At 47.7% G+C, this 18,057-nt stretch overlaps 3 protein-coding genes across 4 annotated transcripts in view; 1 reads left to right on the top strand and 2 right to left on the bottom strand.

Moving 5' to 3' along the window:
* The window catches only part of LOC120954775 (WAG22 antigen), a 67,098-nt gene extending 50,253 nt beyond the window's left edge, over window positions 1-16,845 (top strand). Inside the window, exons 5-8 of one of the 2 annotated variants that reach the window (XM_040375011.2) lie at window positions 521-853; window positions 11,566-11,648; window positions 11,762-11,883; window positions 13,401-16,845. In XM_040375011.2, coding sequence (XP_040230945.2) covers window positions 521-853; window positions 11,566-11,648; window positions 11,762-11,883; window positions 13,401-13,658 — 796 coding nt within the window. In that variant the 3' untranslated portion in view covers window positions 13,659-16,845. Of the gene's footprint in view, window positions 1-520; window positions 854-1,003; window positions 1,360-11,565; window positions 11,649-11,761; window positions 11,884-13,400 lie in introns of those variants that run through there. The other variant, XM_040375020.2, reaches the window with a different exon arrangement.
* On the bottom strand, window positions 1,314-3,050 carry LOC120954796 (cytochrome P450 4d2-like). Its single transcript, XM_040375033.2, has one exon. It carries the CDS (start codon window positions 2,950-2,952, stop codon window positions 1,423-1,425), a length of 1,530 nt encoding a protein of 509 aa, XP_040230967.2. The 5' UTR covers window positions 2,953-3,050; the 3' UTR covers window positions 1,314-1,422.
* On the bottom strand, window positions 3,452-11,053 carry LOC120954788 (cytochrome P450 4d2-like). Its single transcript, XM_040375031.2, has one exon. It carries the CDS (start codon window positions 5,006-5,008, stop codon window positions 3,464-3,466), a length of 1,545 nt encoding a protein of 514 aa, XP_040230965.2. The 5' UTR covers window positions 5,009-11,053; the 3' UTR covers window positions 3,452-3,463.
* Window positions 16,846-18,057: the final 1,212 nt, after the last annotated feature.

The following is an 18,057-nucleotide window of genomic DNA, read 5'->3' as shown; positions in this document are numbered from 1 at the left end:
TCAATGTGAGTCAGGTGAGATGAGCCTACGGTGACGCCGGGAGCCTAGCTCAAGTGGTATCAAGGACAGACCCACCGACATAAGCTCACCTTGACAGTAGAGCATTCTGGAGACATCATTTAGGGTGGTGTTAGTTGGATTTTAACGCGTTGGAATTACTACCGTTGCAAATGCACTTGAGCGCGCTATGGAATGTGTTGAGTGGGAAAAAAATCGGAGAGGACTCCGGACTCCAGACATTGTGTTTGTTTTGGTACAAAGTCTTGCACGTGCTTTACTGAACAGTAGCTTCCAGCTCAAAATGTCAATATCAAGTACTTTCCAATAGATCCTACCAACCTTATATTATCGCTAGTAGTATCTCGTCACACCTAAGAACAAGCTCTGTGAATTTAATTGCCAAATTACCTACCTGTAGATATAACTCAAACCCGTAACGTAACCTCCTTTTAGCTAAGCTATCGTTCCTCTTTCTCTCTTTCATTTATTTCGGTGTGACGCCCAAAAAAAAAAACCACAGAGTAGAGCGCTCGAAGGTGCGTGTATCGTTCTTCCAGAGCAGCAAACCGCAATCAATCAGTCCGCCGGAGTCGCTGCACCTGTACGGTGGGCAAAGTTTGATCCATTTCGGTAGCGGCGGCGGCAGCGGCGGTGACGGCGGCTATGATAACAACAACTCGCCGCTAGACACCTACATCACCTCGGCCGCGCTCAACCAGCAGTACGACGCGCTGTCCAGCCATCAGCAGCAGCAGCAGCACGCACACTTTCATCCGGACCACCGGGATCCCGACATGGCGGCTGTCTACGGAGGTGCCAACGTGCCGCCAACGGCCTTTAACCGACAAATGAGGTAGGTAGAGGAAGAGTCGTGACGTGTTTTGTTTTAGTGTTTTACTGTTGTTGTTGTTTGCGTGTCAGTAAACCCGATTCTACCTGTTCGCCTTCCCACATTTGCTTTCAAGCAATATTCCTCCTTATTCCTTTGTATCCTACAACGTAGTGCAATGATGGTCCCTCCGTAGGCTTTCAGAATGGGGAATGAACATACGAGAGGTCGCTCACGTCATGTTATCTACTGTATCATCATGGTTGATGTACCATGCAATTTTGTCCCATCTTCAAGAGCTCCGAACAATGATATCTTGAGTGCGGTTTGGTGGAGGTTAGAAGCAGGGGCTTTGAAGGAGTGACCTATGTGTACTCAGCAAAGCCAGCCTACACGTATCCCCTTTCACCCGTTCGCGCTGGTTACTATGTAAACCTCATTGGATATTCATTCCTGTCTCGCAAAGCAAAAAAAACATCATTCATAAATAGCAAACGGAGCACGGAGGTTAACCACCTCGGTTTGTATGATGTTTTCTTTTTTATTTATTCAATTCTCCCCCTTCCCTCCATTCTCACTCCTCCAACACCCAATCATGGGCGTGCTACCAGCTTTATCGGTATGGATTTGTCCGGACGTAGCACCAGATCCGTTTTGAGACGAATCTCGTGCATCGTATCACCGGGCAATATCCTATAAAAGGAAACCATACGTACGATAGCGACCTTCATCTCCAGCAGCGCATAGCGCTGCCCGATACAGTTCCGCGAGCCGATACTGAACGGGATGTAGTCGTACGGGCCGCGCCGTTGCGTATTTCCGTCCGAGAAGCGCTCCGGATCGAATCGTTCCGGGTCGGGATACACCACGGGATTGCGGTGGATGACGTAGATGGGGATGGTAAAGTCAGTGCCGGCTGGAATAGTTACACCGTTCATCTCGATGTCATCTGCTAGCCGACGTCCAATGAACGAAACGGGTGGTAGAAGTCGCAGCGACTCCTTCACTACCATGTCCAGGTACGGGAAGTTCTGGAGCGTGTTGTAGGTTAGCGGCACATGGCGGTATTCGACGCCGAGCACATCTTGGATCTCCCGATAAAGCTTCTCCTGTATTTCAGGATGCTTAGCGAGTTGATAGAACGTGAACGCAATGCCCGAAGTGGTCGTATCATGACCCTCGAACATGAAGGTATCAACCTCCTCCCGAATATCAAGATCACTGAGTGAATTGCCATCCACCCTAACGTTCAGCAGCAGATCCAAGAACGTTTCCCTACGCTTTGTGTAAAGATGTTCCTCATCCAGACACTCCTGCTCGTTAGACACTTGCGAGCTCCTTTCCAACAGCTGTTCCCGGCGTTTGTGGATCACGGTGTCCGTGAACGCATGCAGCCGTCGGATAAGTTTCCTCTGCTCCCACGCGTTCGGCATCGTGTACCAGTAGGTGCGCGGAAAGGACGACAGCACATGGAAAATGCGCAGCAGTATCAGCTCGCTCATCCGCTTCACGTCCCGCACGTACTGGTTTTCCGGATGCCGTTGCGCATTAATCTCCACACCCATAGACGTGGTGCAGATGCTGTCCAGCGCGTACAGCGAGATCGGCTCGTAGATGTCAAACTCACGACCCGTGTCAGCATACTGGCTTAACTTTTCAATCAATATCTCCGCCTCCTGGTTGAACACGGTCACGAAGCTTTCCAGTATCTTGAAGTGAAAGGTGGGCGTGATGATCTTACGCCGATGGAACCACTTCTCGCCCTTGGAGATGAGCAGACCCTGTCCCAGCCATAGCTCGATGAACTCGTACACGGAGGATTTTTCCGTCCTCTTTGCCATCACTACCTTCTCCACGTTAGCGGCACTGCTGACGGTAATCATGTGATCGTTTAGGAGGCCCCAGTTGAACAGATCCTTACCGTGGCGCTTGTGCAGCGCTACCATCGTCTCGAAGATACCCGGTATGTCGTTGGCCGGATACTCCATCACGTTCCCCAGCAGCCAGTGCGGCTTGGCACCGTCGAAATGGGCCGCAATGCGGTGCAGCCGGCATCGCTTACGATAGACCTGCGCCAGCCCGTATACAATCAGAATGACCAGCAGAAACAGTACGAACGACATGTTGATACCGTTGATGCTCTATTTTAACAGACAGGGTTTGATTGCTCGACCGTTCCGCAGCAGTTCTGTTTTACGTGTGAAAAGCATGCTTCACACGATTGGAGCTTCTGTTGCAAAATTGGAAAGATGAGCACCAGTGCTAAAGATTAATCGTGGGTATATTTAAAAAAATAAACACTGTCGAGTCTTATCTTCGTTCTGGCTGGCTTCAGTGTATTTGATACGATTTTACTTCTGATTCGGCACAGAACGTACACGAGGAGGAGCTGAGGTACCCGGCGGCACTCCACCGACCATATCTTTGAGTGCCTGTAGCTGATTAGCGGAGTGTCCAGCATTCTTTTGAGCTGTGGTGAACCACCCTTGGAATCGTACACTGTGACTAATGCGCACTGTAGTCTACTCAACATTAGACACGTTGTTTGTAGTACACGCTCCGATAATGTAACTGATAACAGCGGAGTAACATCGAATCGGTAAAATCAGAAACCTAATCACGCATGCTTGAGCATTATTTTATTGAATCGAATTTTCTGCGCACAAGTTTGATAGGAATACCCTTATCCGGGCGCAACACTAGATCTGTCTTGAAGCGCACCTGGGGCATCTGTTCACCGGGCAAGACGCGGAAATGTGCCAACATCTTTATGACGGTGACTTTCATCTCCAGCAGCGCATAGCGCTGTCCGATGCAGTTCCGTGACCCAGCACTGAACGGGATGTAGTCGTACGGTCCGGGAGGGTGCTGATTGGCGTCTGAAAAACGCTCCGGATCAAAGCGTTCCGGGTCCGGGAAAACTGCAGGATTACGATGGATCACGTAGATGGGGATGGTAAAGTCAGTGCCGGCTGGAATAGTTACACCGTTCATCTGGATATCTTCCACTAACCGACGTCCAATGAACGAAACGGGTGGTAGAAGTCGCAGCGACTCCTTCACTACCATGTCCAGGTACGGGAAGTTCTGGAGTGTATTATAGGTCAACGGTACGTGGCGATAATCTACTCCGAGCACATCTTGAAGCTCCTGGTGTAGCTTCTCCTGTATTTCAGGATGCTTAGCAAGTTGATAGAAGGTAAACGCAATGCCCGAAGTGGTCGTGTCATGACCCTCGAACATGAAGGTATCCACCTCCTCCCGAATATCCGCATCAGACAATGGCTTTCCACCGACTGTGACGTTCAGCAGCAGGTCCAAAAAGCTGGAACGTTGCTTTGCACCGTACAGATCATCCGCGTGTGTTTCTTGATTTCCGACTTTTCCTTGCTCCACCGCAGCCAGCAGCTGTCGCCGACGGCTTTGAATCACCGAGTCCGTGAATGCGTGCAGCCGTCCAATCAGCTTCCGCTGTTCCCAAGCGTTCGGCATCGTGTACCAGAAGGTGCGTGGAAACGCTGACAGCACGTGAAAGATGCGCAGCAGCACCAGCTCGCTCATCCGCTTGACGTCCCGCACGTACTGGTTTTCGGGATTATGCTGCGCATTAATCTCCACACCCATGGACGTCTCGCATATGCTGTCCAGCGCGTACAGCGAGATCGGCTCGTAGATGTCAAACTCACGGCCCGCGTCCGCGTTCTGTCCCAGCTTCTCTATCAGCAACTCCGCCTCGCGGTTGAACACGGTCACGAAGCTTTCCAGTATCTTGAAGTGAAAGGTGGGCGTGATTATTTTTCGCCGATGGAACCACTTCTCGCCGCTTGAGATGAGCAGACCCTGTCCCAGCCACGGCTCGATGAACTCGTAAATCTGTGATTTTTGCGTCTTCTTCGCCATCACCACCTTCTCCACGTTAGCGGCACTGGTTACGACGACCATGTGGTCGTTTAGGAGGCCCCAGTTGAACAGATCCTGTCCGTACCGTTCGTGCAGCTTCACCATCGTCTCGAAGATGCCCGGTATGTCGTTGACCGGGAACAATGGCAAATATCCGAGCAGCCAGTGCGGTTTCGGACCCTGGAAGTGGGATGCAATGTGCTGCAGCCGCTTGCGATCGCGATACTCACGCAGCACCGCTAGCACCAATAGCGTCACGAGAAACACCACGACAAGCATTCTGAGACACTGCCACCTGCCGCTAGGTTCAAAGGTTTACGTTCAAAGGGTGTAAGACACAGACTAATCAGATGCTGAACGTTACAGTAATGGCAGGACCGTCCAGCAGGTCGGTTATATATTTTGTGTCACAGGTCTCGCGACTGATAACGTAACTTTTGGACGCTTTGGGCTTTATCGTAATCTTCATACCACCTGTGCCTTATCATCTTATCTAGAATAAGTCCACCTTAAGGCTACCAGTATCGGGAGAAATCGTGGTTTACAGTTTGATGCTTCAAGATGACTGTACGTACGATATAGCTGCCCGAAGCGAACGCACACGAGCACGATGCCCTACATACAAATGTCCCAATCAGCATGAGCCATCTGAATTTCATGTTTTTCGTGATTCTTTCGGATTTTTTGGTAATTTATTTGTATGCTTTGGACTGATTGCCTTCGTATGCCCCGATGATCTTAAAGCTAATCCTTTATGCACGGTATCCTCCAATCCTCCTTTGCTGCGGGCCTTATCTCAGAGGTCCTCATAAATATCCGAGCTCAGAAACCTCCTAAGCTCCTCCAAACATCTTCAAACGCACAAAAGGACATTTTTGTCTGCCTAACTTAACTTTACTGCAAACTTGCATCATTCATACGAGATATTGTGAACTACCCTGCTCCACTTTCCAGATGGCGCTTATCGCGGCCCACTGCTCTTATACCGCGCCATACATATTTCATGTCTTGGTTTTCTGCCCAGTCATTGCCGACGTTTTTTTAAAGGGTGCGCTCATATTCCGCTTTGGATTATGACACCCACCGACTAAAATACTCATGGTGTGTGTTTGCCCTCCATTTTGGCGGCACGGCGGCGGCATGCCGTGGCACGGTGGTGGTGGTGGTAGCGCGTTTTGTTTGCTTTTACTTTCATTTATTTTCGTAGTGTCGGTACGGTCTCGAAGTGTACATTAAGCGCGATGAGTCATCAGGTGTGCGGACCACTCCCCCCCCCCTCCACCGTTCCTGTGGCTGACTACTAAAATATGTACTGCTTTCTCGGCTTGTATTGTTCTGCATTCCTGCACAACACAACCAATACTAGACAGTGGTTCGATAATGATGTTATCTCAAAGAAAACCCCTTTCCCTGTCTCTCTCTCTTTCTCTCTCTCTCTCTCTCTCTCTCTCTCTCTCTCTCTCTTTTGCTCGATGTCTCACCCTCTCAGCTAGCCTTTATTCTGTGCTAGAATTAGAATGGAAAAGTAGGCAATGAAGTCTGTTTGCTTTCTGTGTGCGGTTTTCGTGTAATTGATATCCACTTCCGCTCCGTGAAGTCATTACCCTGGCCGCACCAATTCGTCCCCCCGCTCATTACCTCGTGTGTCCTATGTTCTCGAGTTTTCCTGTCTGTGACCAGTCAAGAAAAAGTAGGCCATTTGTACACGCGATCCCAATCCTTGGACGTTTTGAAGAAGAATATGAAAACACTTACACACACACTCACACACACGCACACTAATCCTGCTGGGTGGGTAGATGACAGTTATCAGGACTGGGGGTGTTGCCGGAGCCCATTGTGTAGCGGGGGTGCAGCGTAAACATTCGTATAAGGGGACGGTTTTTTCGTTCCGAGTAGGTGGAAGGGGCCCAGCCAGACAGTCCTGACATTTCTTTTGACTGTTTGCGTAAGAGAGTAAAAGTGATGATAAACGTGAGCTCCCAAAGTGAGTGGCACTCTTGGGGCTTTACAAACATTCTGAAACACAGCGAAATATGACGTTTAAGCTGCCTTCGAACGCAATGTCATTTTGACAGGTGTCAATTGGTTTTTTTTCTAAGTTGGATATAATATTACTATTATATACAAACATATTACTCAGGGTCAAAGGGTGTGTTTTAAAAGAATAAGAAAAAGCAGAAGAAGATGGAATACAAAGACGGATGTTTGAAACAAAAACAAATATAAAAAAAAACAAACAAAAGCAGCTACTCGCAGGACACGTCCGTCTCAGTGAGTGACGGTGAGTGGTCGCGTGAGCGAGATGTGTGGTAAAATTTTTCGTGCGCGCGCACTCCACCAGGGTGGTGGGTGGAAAACGCACCCATGAAGCGTACGCGTTACTACACACCCCATATGTGTGTGTGTGTGTGTGTGTATGTGTGTATGTATGTGTAGTGCATAGGCTCGCTCAGGAGATATGGCCCAGGAACTCATCACGCACACACGCGCTCATTCAGTGGTGTATAGGGATTTTTCCCGAATTTCCCACACACACACAAAGCGAAGCGCCGTGATGAGAAAATTCAAGAGTGTGTAGCTTCTCTCTCTCTCTCTCTCTCTGTCTCGTACACTACCAACACACACACACACACACATGCGCGCTCGCCTGCAAAGGGGAGACACGGATCGCGCCAGTTTTCGCACTGTACAGTCGCGTACCGTATGCAGACGCACGTACAACAGTGTAAAGTAGGGTAGTGGCATCCCGTACGGAGCACGCCAAGGTTCGATTGCAGTGGCCTGTCCTGGCGCTAGCCGCTGAAGGGATTGTTGATTGTCGCGGGCGTGCTGGGGTGGCAAAAAAGGGCCCCTGTTTGTCGCGGCAAGAGGTCACTAAACACATCCAGTGGTGTTCCGGGTTTCAATTGTGTGGTTAAGCCGAGACCGTGGCCAAACGATGTGGTGAAGACAGAGCAGCAGGCGCCGAGAAGTAATGGAACAGTGCTGAACGTGTCATCAGGCTGCCAAAGGCTGTCACAAAAAAAAAGGAAAAAGAAAAAGAAAGTGCGCTCCAAACCGAGAACGGGGGTTACTTCGCTGCGTGTTTGCGTGCATGCGAAATGCACCAGCAAAACCAGAAACCATACAAAATAGCAGCCAATACAGGGAAACACCCACACCAGTACACGGGCGCTACAATTTGTTGACAGTTTTGCTCTTTTTAACGGCGACCTGTTTTTTTTTCCCCCCGTTGTTGCTTCCTCTTCCTCCCAATTGCCCATTGTCGGTGGAAACTGCTGACTGCTGACCCACTGCAAAGGGGCGCGGTTGAGCATGGCGGTACGAGCGGCGCGGGGGTGGGGGGAAAGAAAAGCGAAGAAAATAGCGCGCCAGTTCAGTTTCCAAGAGGGGTTGAGCGGGAGCGGGAGGGGCTGCTGCCTTTTGGCTCGCATTTTTGTCACCACTGACAGGTGATGTCAGGTTTGCCCGGCATGTGTATTTGCGCACGCGCACACAACCACTCACTTCTTGCTCGGAGGTTGGTTGCTTCTTCTTTTTTTTTTTTACATCTTTAGTTGTTGTTGGTTGGACAGCTCCGAACGGTGCCTTCTCGAACGGCCAAGCCGTTTTCGTGAGTTACTAACGCTTCCCTTAAATGTTGCCGTTTACATCTACGGGCTGAATGCTGCTGCTCCATCCGTTTAAGTGAAATCTGTGAAACAAACAAACCACTAAACAAGCAATCGTTGGTATTTTCTTCGATACAGTCGATTACTGCTGGAGCGAATTTGCTACCACCAGTGTGTGTCTTCGATTTGACGGTTGTGGCGGAGTTTTGTTGTTGTTGTTGTTACAGGACGCTCACGAGTTCGCTGTAGCGTCAGGTTGTGATGTTGCTCACGTGGGTGTGTATAGTGTTTGCTTACTATTTCAACCACAACAACAACACCAACAGTTAAATCTAATTGAAGAGAGCAACATTTTGTGTCCGTGTTTAGGTGTGTGTGTGTGTGTGTGTGTGTCTGTCTATATTTTGCGCGAGTAACGCAGTAACTCTTCAGCACGTAACGATGCACAAAATGAACCAATTTTTTTAAAGGTCACCGCCACACAGACACACACACACACACACACACACAGCGACAAACGGTATTAAACAGGGCGCACATACACACGCCAGAGAGGAATACAATCTGGGGGGGGGGGGGGGAGGGGGGGGAAGTAGGGCAATAAATCTAGCCTCACTTCCTCGACATCCCGCGCACAGTTTGCCGTCGTCATCAAAATCGGTTTTTGCCTCGGTGACCGTCGGTGGTGGTTGCTGTTTTTCTTTTTCTTCCTACTACTAATAATGATGAGCACAAATTAAATTGATCCTAATGCGATGTGTAACGGACGTGTGTGCGTGTGTGTGTGTGTGTTTCATGTGGCTTTTCTCCCTTCCGTTCCGGAAGCACTTCAATCAAAACAGCAGCTCGCGCGCGACTACGGCGCGTTTTCAAAATGCAGCTAATGGCTCAACTCAACCTCCAACCCTTGGACCACACAATCAACCGACCGATCAGTTTTTTTTTTTGCGGGCAGAAAGGAAGAGTGAAGCACATACACACCCAACCACCCACCTACCCACCAAAAAAAAATGGACGCAAATCAGCAAGCAATGAGGTTGCCATTCGCCGGACAGCGTTTCGGTCCATTTTGGAGTTAAATCGCATCGATTCGGGCGGCTCACACGCCACACACCTTTTGTGTGTCTGTGTGTGTGTGTGTGTGTAGAGGGTGGTGGGGGTGGGCATAGGGACACCAGTTTGACAATGGACGTCAAATTTCCGGTTCGATACGAATCTAATCAAGAGAGCACCAACAAACAGACGCGTGAGCCCTTTTTTGCATTAGAATGCGAGAAGTAATTCTTTTGTAAGTGCGTGTGTGTGTGTGTGTGTGTGTGTGCCGTGAAACATGAATAATAATGCGAGAAGAAAATGCACTACATTGAGTCACACGCACGGTGGGCAGAAAAATATCGATAAATGCTCCCGCTCGATCTTTGAGTTTTTCCGTTTTTGTTTTTTTTAATTATTGTGAACTGGTGCGCGTCCTTCGTCACTTACCACTACTACCCCAAACGCAAAGCAGAGCAAAATTGGGTTCGACTCTCCCGCTTGCACCCTGCTTGAATAATTCATTTCGGAAATGAGTGTGACATGGGTTTTTTGTTCTCTCACTTTTCATTTTTCGCACACGCTAAAATGGAGATCGTACAGGTTGGCGCGAATGTATCTATGATTCTAATGTGTGTGTGTGTGTGTGTGTGGTAGTCTTTTTTGCCACGGAGACGCACGCACACATACGCTCTGTGGAAGGGAAAAATGGAAACCGTTGGCAGCGCACCACCCCCACGGGCGCGCGCGCGCGCGCCCCAAATTTTGTGCGTTTGCTTACAAAATTAACGTCGGAAATAGCTAAGCCCGACCAGCGGTTGGCATTGCACCGTGCCATGGTGCCGCTACTCGATCTGCTCCCCGCGCATGTGACCTACTGCGGGTGGCTAAAAATATGACACCGGCGTTTAAAAATTGTCCGTTTATTGGGGTTCTCATCTTCTCGCTTTCTCGCCTGTTTTCCTGCGTGTGCGTGTGCTGCGGGAACTGTAAATAAATGTTGCAGCTCTAAAGCTTTAAGGTTAAAGCGTTTGAAGCAGTTTTTGGTACCTATAAAACCTTCTCCGACCCGGTGGGGATGACAAAAAAAAACACGCCTGTGAAAGGTTTTGACAGATGTCGCCAAACACGGAAAGTGGCCGAAAATAACGTTGACCTTGACATTTGACACAACTTTAGCTTTGTATGCAGGGGGAGCTGTTTTCTATCTTTTCCGACAAAACAATTTCACTCGCAGTCCGCGTTTTGGAGTGAAATAATAATTTAAAAAAAAAAGTTGAATGTGTTAAACACTTCGAACGTGATTTGATATTCCCGCGACACAATGGAGGCGCCCGGTGCCGGTTACCTTCTACCGACTGTGAGTGACATTGCGTTAAAACACTGTGCGGTGTAAGGGGCGTTAGGTGACGGAGAAAGTCGCTCACACGCGGTTACAAAAGTGCACCGCAAAATCGAACTGTTGCGGCGAACCCATTACTGACGGCTTGGCGAAAAGCTTTCGGCAACAGTGTACCGAGTAGTGGAACTTTTTCCACCTTTATCCACTCGGGGCGGAGACTAATCCGGTCGTGCGGCGGGAAAATATTTCCTCGCAGAACAAACCAAAAAAAAAAAACAACACCACCGCAACTGTGTCAAAAGCTAGTGTGCGTACGTGTATGTGTGTGCGCATAGCCGGAAGGGAAACGCGATGGTAAACTCGACGGCAACGACACCGTCCCAGTCGCACGGCGGCGCACTGTACTACGTGGTGGAGGTGCCGCGCGAAGAGTATCTGAAGGAGTGTGCCGCCCAGGCGACGGCGATGGCCAGCGCCGGCGGCTACCCGAACCCCACCTACCAGGCGCAGTACGCCGCCCATCACCAGCAGTTCCAGAACGTACCGAACACGACCATCCTGGCGCGCCTGAACAGGTGGGCACGCGTGTGTGTGTGTGTGTGTGTGTGTGCGCGCGCCACCACCCTGAACGAGGGACCCCATTGCACCCTTTTGATTCCCTTCCTATTCCTTTCCCTTCTCCGATTTACTGTTTGTTTAGTCCACGATGCGTAGCGTTTTTCCGTTTTATTGTTTTTTGATTTGTTTAGCGTTTTTTTTTTTTTTTTATGTGCCCACAACACACTGATGCACTAATATTGATTTCTTGTTTCCCTTCCACGCATCAACATACGCGCGCGCATTTGCAGTACCGAGTCAGGCTGGGACAATCCATTCAGACCGGGCGGCGACCTGTCGAGGGAGGCGGACGAAATAGTCAATCTGATCAAAGGTATGTTGGGGGCGGGCTTGTCCCTCCGCCCGCCTAGCTGAACAAAAAAAAAAAAAAAGACACTGTCTAATCGATTTTCCCCGTTGCCGTTGCCCTTCTCCGTTTCTCCGTAGGTGGCAAACCGATCACACCAACCGGCGACCAAAGTTTAGTGAACGGCAGCACGCCTAAGGACAGCCACAGCACCGACGACCCGGACACGACGGTTGTGGACGGTGCGGTAGCAAAGCACGAGGTGCGTATGCGTGCGACTGCGGACGCCATTAGACGCGAATTCTTGTGCCTGGTGGTGCAGTACAGTACAGGATCAGCCAGTTGTTTGAAGAATGTTATGACACGAATGCAGAATTGCATATCACCCAGCAATCAATCGAAAAACTTAAGATGTTTTAAACAAATTTATCAACATAGCATGCCATGGTTTACTGGTTATTACATCAGAGCTAGTGAATGTGAGCTTTAGTAATAGTGGAAGAATATATGGGTTTTCAGAGGCTCTCTACGACACAGCTTTTGGGACAAGCACAAGCAGGAAATTGCTATTTCATTCCAAACAAACCTGTCCACAAGGAGTGCCGTAGTGTTCACTTTCCATCCTCTAGGAGTGTGTTGAAGGTTAGACAGGATTTGTATGATCGTACAGGACAAGCTGATGATTAGTTATGAGATAATACAGGGGCTTCCGGGGTCAACTCCCAATTTCTACAATATTTGTTATAGCTTGCCAACTGCCAACTCAATAACGTTTCAGTTCTTCCAGATGATTTTCAACACGTCTCAAGTCTTGATTGTGTTTGCCAGTTCTTTGTGGTGTGTTGAAAATCATGTGTAAGAACAGAAATTTATTTATTGTGATGCAACCACACCATTTGGCAGCTGTTGAAAAACATCTTGTTTTACAATTTTACGAGTAGTACTTAAACCACACTAATTGCATCATCATGTGTAACAGTAAGAAATAGGCAAACACACAAAAAGTACAGGGTTTAGAAGTGTGAATTATTGAAAACATGTCCTAAATAGGCTTTACAGGGTTTTCCAGGAGTTCTCATAATTGTGGGACTCTTTCTTATGGGAAGTGAACTTCATATGATGGGAATTGGACTCTATGACACCCTTATTGCACAGCTCCTATTGGAAATGTCCTATTGGATTTGTCAAACAAGGGTGCTATAGAGCCCAATTCCCATTACATTAAGTTCATTTCCCGTAAGAAGGAGTCAATAATGTGTCCCACAGCTATGAGAGCTCCTGGAAAACCCTGTAATGTTCGTTCGGTTCGGTTCGGCAGAGCACTGCCTAAGCTGTTCATGCAACTTCTTCAGTTACTCCAGTAGCCATGTTGACACCTTACGGTAGGCAATGTGCATGGCACAATTAGAATTAGGACAACTAGGGTAATTAGCACTAGAAACCTCGGCGAGATAACAACATTATTTACAACGATTGAGAAAGCGTCATCATTTTTGGTCCCTCGAACCGGATCAACAAGCCATTAAGTAAGGCGTCAACAAGCCATTTGGACCTAGATTTTATGTTACTGCTAGGGGTAACTTGTTCTTATTCTTACTATTGCAAGCTATCGCACGAGCGATATAGAAGGTCAAAGCGTGTCAGAAAAAGTGTTTAGCATTGAGGGGCATCCATCTAGCACGTCGTTTTAAGCAGCGTAACGCAGCGTAACAGCTCCCTTGCAAATGCAAACAAAAAATAATTCCACCGGCTTTCTGCTCTCCTCCATTTGCTTCGCAGGCCTCGCAGCTGCAGGCGGCGGCGGCCCAGCAGAACGGCACCAAATCGCCCCACAAATCGCCCGGCACGGCCGCCGGTGGTGCCGCCGGTTCGCCCGCGCTCGGGGCGAAAAATGGCACGACCGGGGCGGACGGCAGCACGGTCCACAGCAGCACGACACCGATCAGCAACCAGGTGATACCCGGTCCCCAGTCCGCGTCGCACGTCGTGATCGACGAGAAGAAGAAGAAAAAGTGCACCTGTTGCGTTATACAGTAAACAACCCAACCCCCCCCCCCCCCCCATCCCCCCTCTCCTCCTAGTCCACACACGCGCAGGAGCACGGGGCTGTTTGGTGGGTGCGTTGCGCGCGCGCGTGTGTGAGTGTGTGAGGGTGTGTGAGTAAGAAAAGGGAAGAGAGAGACAGGGAGATAAAGAGAAAGAGAGAGAAGGAGAAAATAGGAAAGCAACAAACGTGGACGTGATGAAGGAAGAAATAATAACCCGATCCCGTTCTCTGCGCTATATATCGTTATACATATGCATATATATATATTTATACGACCGCAGACGACGAACGTACGGGCACACTCGATGGAACCCAACCCAAATACATAATATATTAGCAAAAAACAAACAAACAAAAACAACTCACACTCGCACGCACGCACACGAACGCATGCACGCACCAGCATCCTTTCTCTCTCGCTCTCTCTCTGCCTGCAAATGGCTGCGGCAATGCGCTGCAGAGAGCGAAAGGCGCCCTCGCGCGCCTCCATCGGATACCCTACATTACTACGTCTTCTTCTGCTGTGAGGCGGGCGCGGATCGAGAAGAGGGTTTTAATGCTAAGAAAAATCACCTTGCTGCTTGTTTGATGTTAGGAAGAGTAACACACACCCACACACACACATACAGGGCCCACATACGGTGGCTACTAATCGTGCTGTAGACACGTGAGAGCCCGAGAAGCTCCACCTTGAGGAAAGCAAAACCACATAACCACCTGAAGGACGATGAAGGATTGAACGAGAGGAGGTGAAGCTTGTAAGGGACAATGCGAGTTGACTGTGTGTGTGTGTGTGTTTGTGCGGCTGGGTGTGCGCAACATCCCAACACACACACACACACACACACATAGGTACGTGTGCACACAGTGCGGTGGCGCTAGTTAGGCCAGGGCAAGGCAGACGATCGAGCATAGTGCTAGCGTAGTAGCGCCAAGGAGCAGGCAAGACGGTCGTAGAACCCTGACGGCTGGTTGTGGCCTAGTTCCTTGGCCCATTCTAACATTCTTTGCACCAAATGTCAACCTTCACTTTGCTCTCTTGCTGTCCGGATTTTCCCCTTATTTTCTTCCTCCATTACTCGTGCTGCACCAGTCCGTGCAGCTGCGTACTACTACGCGGTGACGAATGTGGTAAGACTGTAACTGATCATACCACCCCGTACTTCCACACTCTTCAGCGTTTCCTTTATAGCTTCAGTCCTTACACTACCTGTCCCGTTTCGCTCGCACACAAATGTGTCGCGAGGACGTCTCTTGTGTAGTTCAGAACAACAACAACAAAACAGATTAATACTATCGATAGAGAGATAGAGTTAGAGATAGGGAAAGAGATGCATAGCGAGATAGCGAGAGAGAGAGAGAGATAGAAAGAGAGAAAGAGAGAAAGAAAAGGAGAAAATTTTATCGTGTACTCTGACAGCAAAAGTATTTATTTTACTTTTAAAATAAACTTACCCAAAAAAAAAACAACAAAAAACAAAAACAGCCCTGCTATGCTATACGTCATTCTTTCCTTTTGCTTTCGCGCGGTCGCGGCCTTCCCCATTGTCTCCAACCCCCAAAACTAGTAAGTAATGCTGGCTAGGTGCGCGAAACACAGACAGTAGAAAGGGTTCAGAATCCGCACCGCACTGTGCCACTGCGTGTACGTGTGTGCGTGTGTGTGTGTGTGTTTGTAAGTCGATGTGTGTAAGCTGTGGGTGTATGTGGGTGATTGTGATGTAAAGCATTCATGTTGTAATTAACTCCCACAGTGGTTTATTTACTTTAGGTTTCGTTTTAAATACTTTAAACATTTTGTTTTTTTTTTTTTTTTAACTGACTGACCCCAAATCATGCGTTTGATGTACAGTGAGGGCAATCAGCAGCTAGCTTTTGCACCACCATACTGTACCCACAAACACACACACACACACACACACATACACACTCACACAACTATACCCGGACACTCCCGAAAGAAATTTTACAGGGTGTGCTTCCTGAGTAAACCAAACGAGTAACATTTTTACTATTTAGAAATGTTTAGTATTAAAAAGTGGGGGAGGGGGAGCGGAGCGTAAGCGCGGACGCACGTCCACAAACATACATCGTGAAAAAAAAAAATAATAATTTCGCACTGCAACATCGTGAAGGCGGCGAATGGGGCTATTAAAAAGTAAAAGCAAAGGTTATTCGTAAGAGAAATGCAGCAGTGCAGCGAATGCAATATAAGCAGGAGCGAGAGGGTTTGGTGCGTTGCATTTCGTGACTGTATGTGTAGCCGTTTGTGGATGTGTAAAAATGGTGATGATATTCGCGCGAGCAGGCGAAGGGCCGGAGCATTATGGAGCTATTTATTTAACGCAAACCGTAATAGGAAACCCAAAAAAAAAACGGAAGGCACGGATACTGTTTGGGGGGTGAAATTAAAGATGGCAATAACATATAATCACAGTTGTAAGAAAGCAAAGAACCAAGCAAGTGAATGTGTTTGCGAAACAGGAAGAGTTATTAGAAGGGAAACTTATATATATTTTTGTCCCTCACCACAAACATACACACACACACACATATATACACACAAAAATTCGCCTTAGCTCTGCGCAGTGAGGTAACCTTGCTGGCTACTCTTCCTGTTTTATTAATATTTATTTTAATTAATTCCAACATCATTATTACCACAAAACAAACAAAACAAACCTTCATCGTACTCGCAAGGACCCCCTCCCTTTGCCCTGATTAGGCGTTGTTTTAACGTGATATACGCTATACTAACCGGGTGAGCAGAAGGCTGCCCGCGTACTGGTCGCCGTGTACTAATGCAGCGCAGTGTAATGTGGATCGATGAAGGAGTTGCGCTCGCGCCAGGTAGATGAGTAAACGTGAACCCTATCGGTAAAGTGCGGTTGATCCGTTCCTTGCGCCCGCCCGAAAGGCGTCTTGCGTTTTGGAAGGAAAGTGTTTGTGGTAACAAAAACCACCCCCCCCCCTCCCCCCTCAAACAAAATGGTATATTTTTCGAAACAGATATGTAATGTCATGCATATTGAAACGATGCAGCCCTTCGTCAGGGCGCACAAGAGTAGGGCAGCCCAACAACACACTCGCTTACAAACAATAAGTGTCATTTTTCCACACTGTCTCTTAGTTGACTCCAGCAAATGGACTTGAATAAAGTAATGCTTTCTCTCTGGATGTGGGGATGTTATTGTTTTTCTTTTTTTATTTTTTTTGGCTTGGTTTTTGTGTGCAATTCCGTCTGCGTCCTGCACCATCGCAACAACAATAACACATCCTTCAAATGTAAGCTTCAGTGAAAAGAATGTGTTTGGTAGTGTCTGTTGATGATGTACAGCTTGAAAGAAAGACAATAGGAATAGTTGCATTGATCTTGTAACTATATGGAGGCACAACCTGTCACATATTGTAGCTACCAGTTCCCTAGTCACTCAACTTTATTGAGCATCCTTTCGTTCCTATTCACCACTGTGGGTGCAAGAGAGAGAGAGAGAGATAACACACTCTCATGCATGTATTCAAAAAAGATATACAAGAGATCGTGTTTTGGCAAACGAGCCAAACGTTGGAATAGGGAATTACACCTTTGCCCTAAATATGAGAGTTTTTTTTTGTTTACTCCAGATTATAAACCTTACATTTATGGTCAATGCTGTAGTCCACTTTCGTTGCGTGTATACTGTAGCTAGACGGTGCTAGATACCGATGCAACTGCGAGCGCGATGTCACTACCACATAGTGCTGACGCAATGGAATTGTTTGTCAACTTGCAGTACTAGCCATCTTTGCACTGCTGGAAGTGATTTTGATGTAATAATACCATTTTTGTGTATTCGAAATCATATTTTAATTCATTTCATTCATTAATTCATTCATTTGAAGAAAATCTGGTCACCCCGGAGGCGAAACAGTGGATAACAAATGTGACAAATAGAGTATATATCTAAAAGAAACTATAACTAGAACGTCAGGTATAGTATATGTACGTCGATCACAATGTAACAAAGAGGAAAACAAATCAAAAGATGTGAAACAATCTTGTTTACAAAAGGGAAGCGAAAAGAGAAAACGAAAAGATGGTGAATGATTAACTAAAATAAAATAGTTCCAAAGTTCCAAGCAGACAGAGCTAAGTTTGGAAAAAAACTGAAATAAGGTAAAACAGAACCCCTAACACACAGAGATACATATTAACAGTCACACACACAAAGCAAACGCCGGCAAACGATTACTGTGCTATCGCATTTGAATGTGTGTGTGTGTGTGTAGCCCGTGCAGGAACTGATGTGCATTCACCTGTCGGCGGTGATTGAATAGTCCGATACAATGTCCTATTAAAAAACACACACACATACCCATAAATAAAAGCATTAATACACACACACACAC

This window comes from Anopheles coluzzii, chromosome X, assembly GCF_943734685.1.
Source record: "Anopheles coluzzii chromosome X, AcolN3, whole genome shotgun sequence".
Taxonomy (NCBI): domain Eukaryota; kingdom Metazoa; phylum Arthropoda; class Insecta; order Diptera; family Culicidae; genus Anopheles; species Anopheles coluzzii.
This window is presented reverse-complemented; position numbering and strand designations above follow the sequence as displayed.

Coding starts and splice junctions, on each gene's coding strand:
- LOC120954796 (XM_040375033.2), bottom strand. CDS start 2,952: ATGTCGTTCGTACTGTTTCTGCTGGTCATTCTGATTGTATACGGGCTG.
- LOC120954788 (XM_040375031.2), bottom strand. CDS start 5,008: ATGCTTGTCGTGGTGTTTCTCGTGACGCTATTGGTGCTAGCGGTGCTG.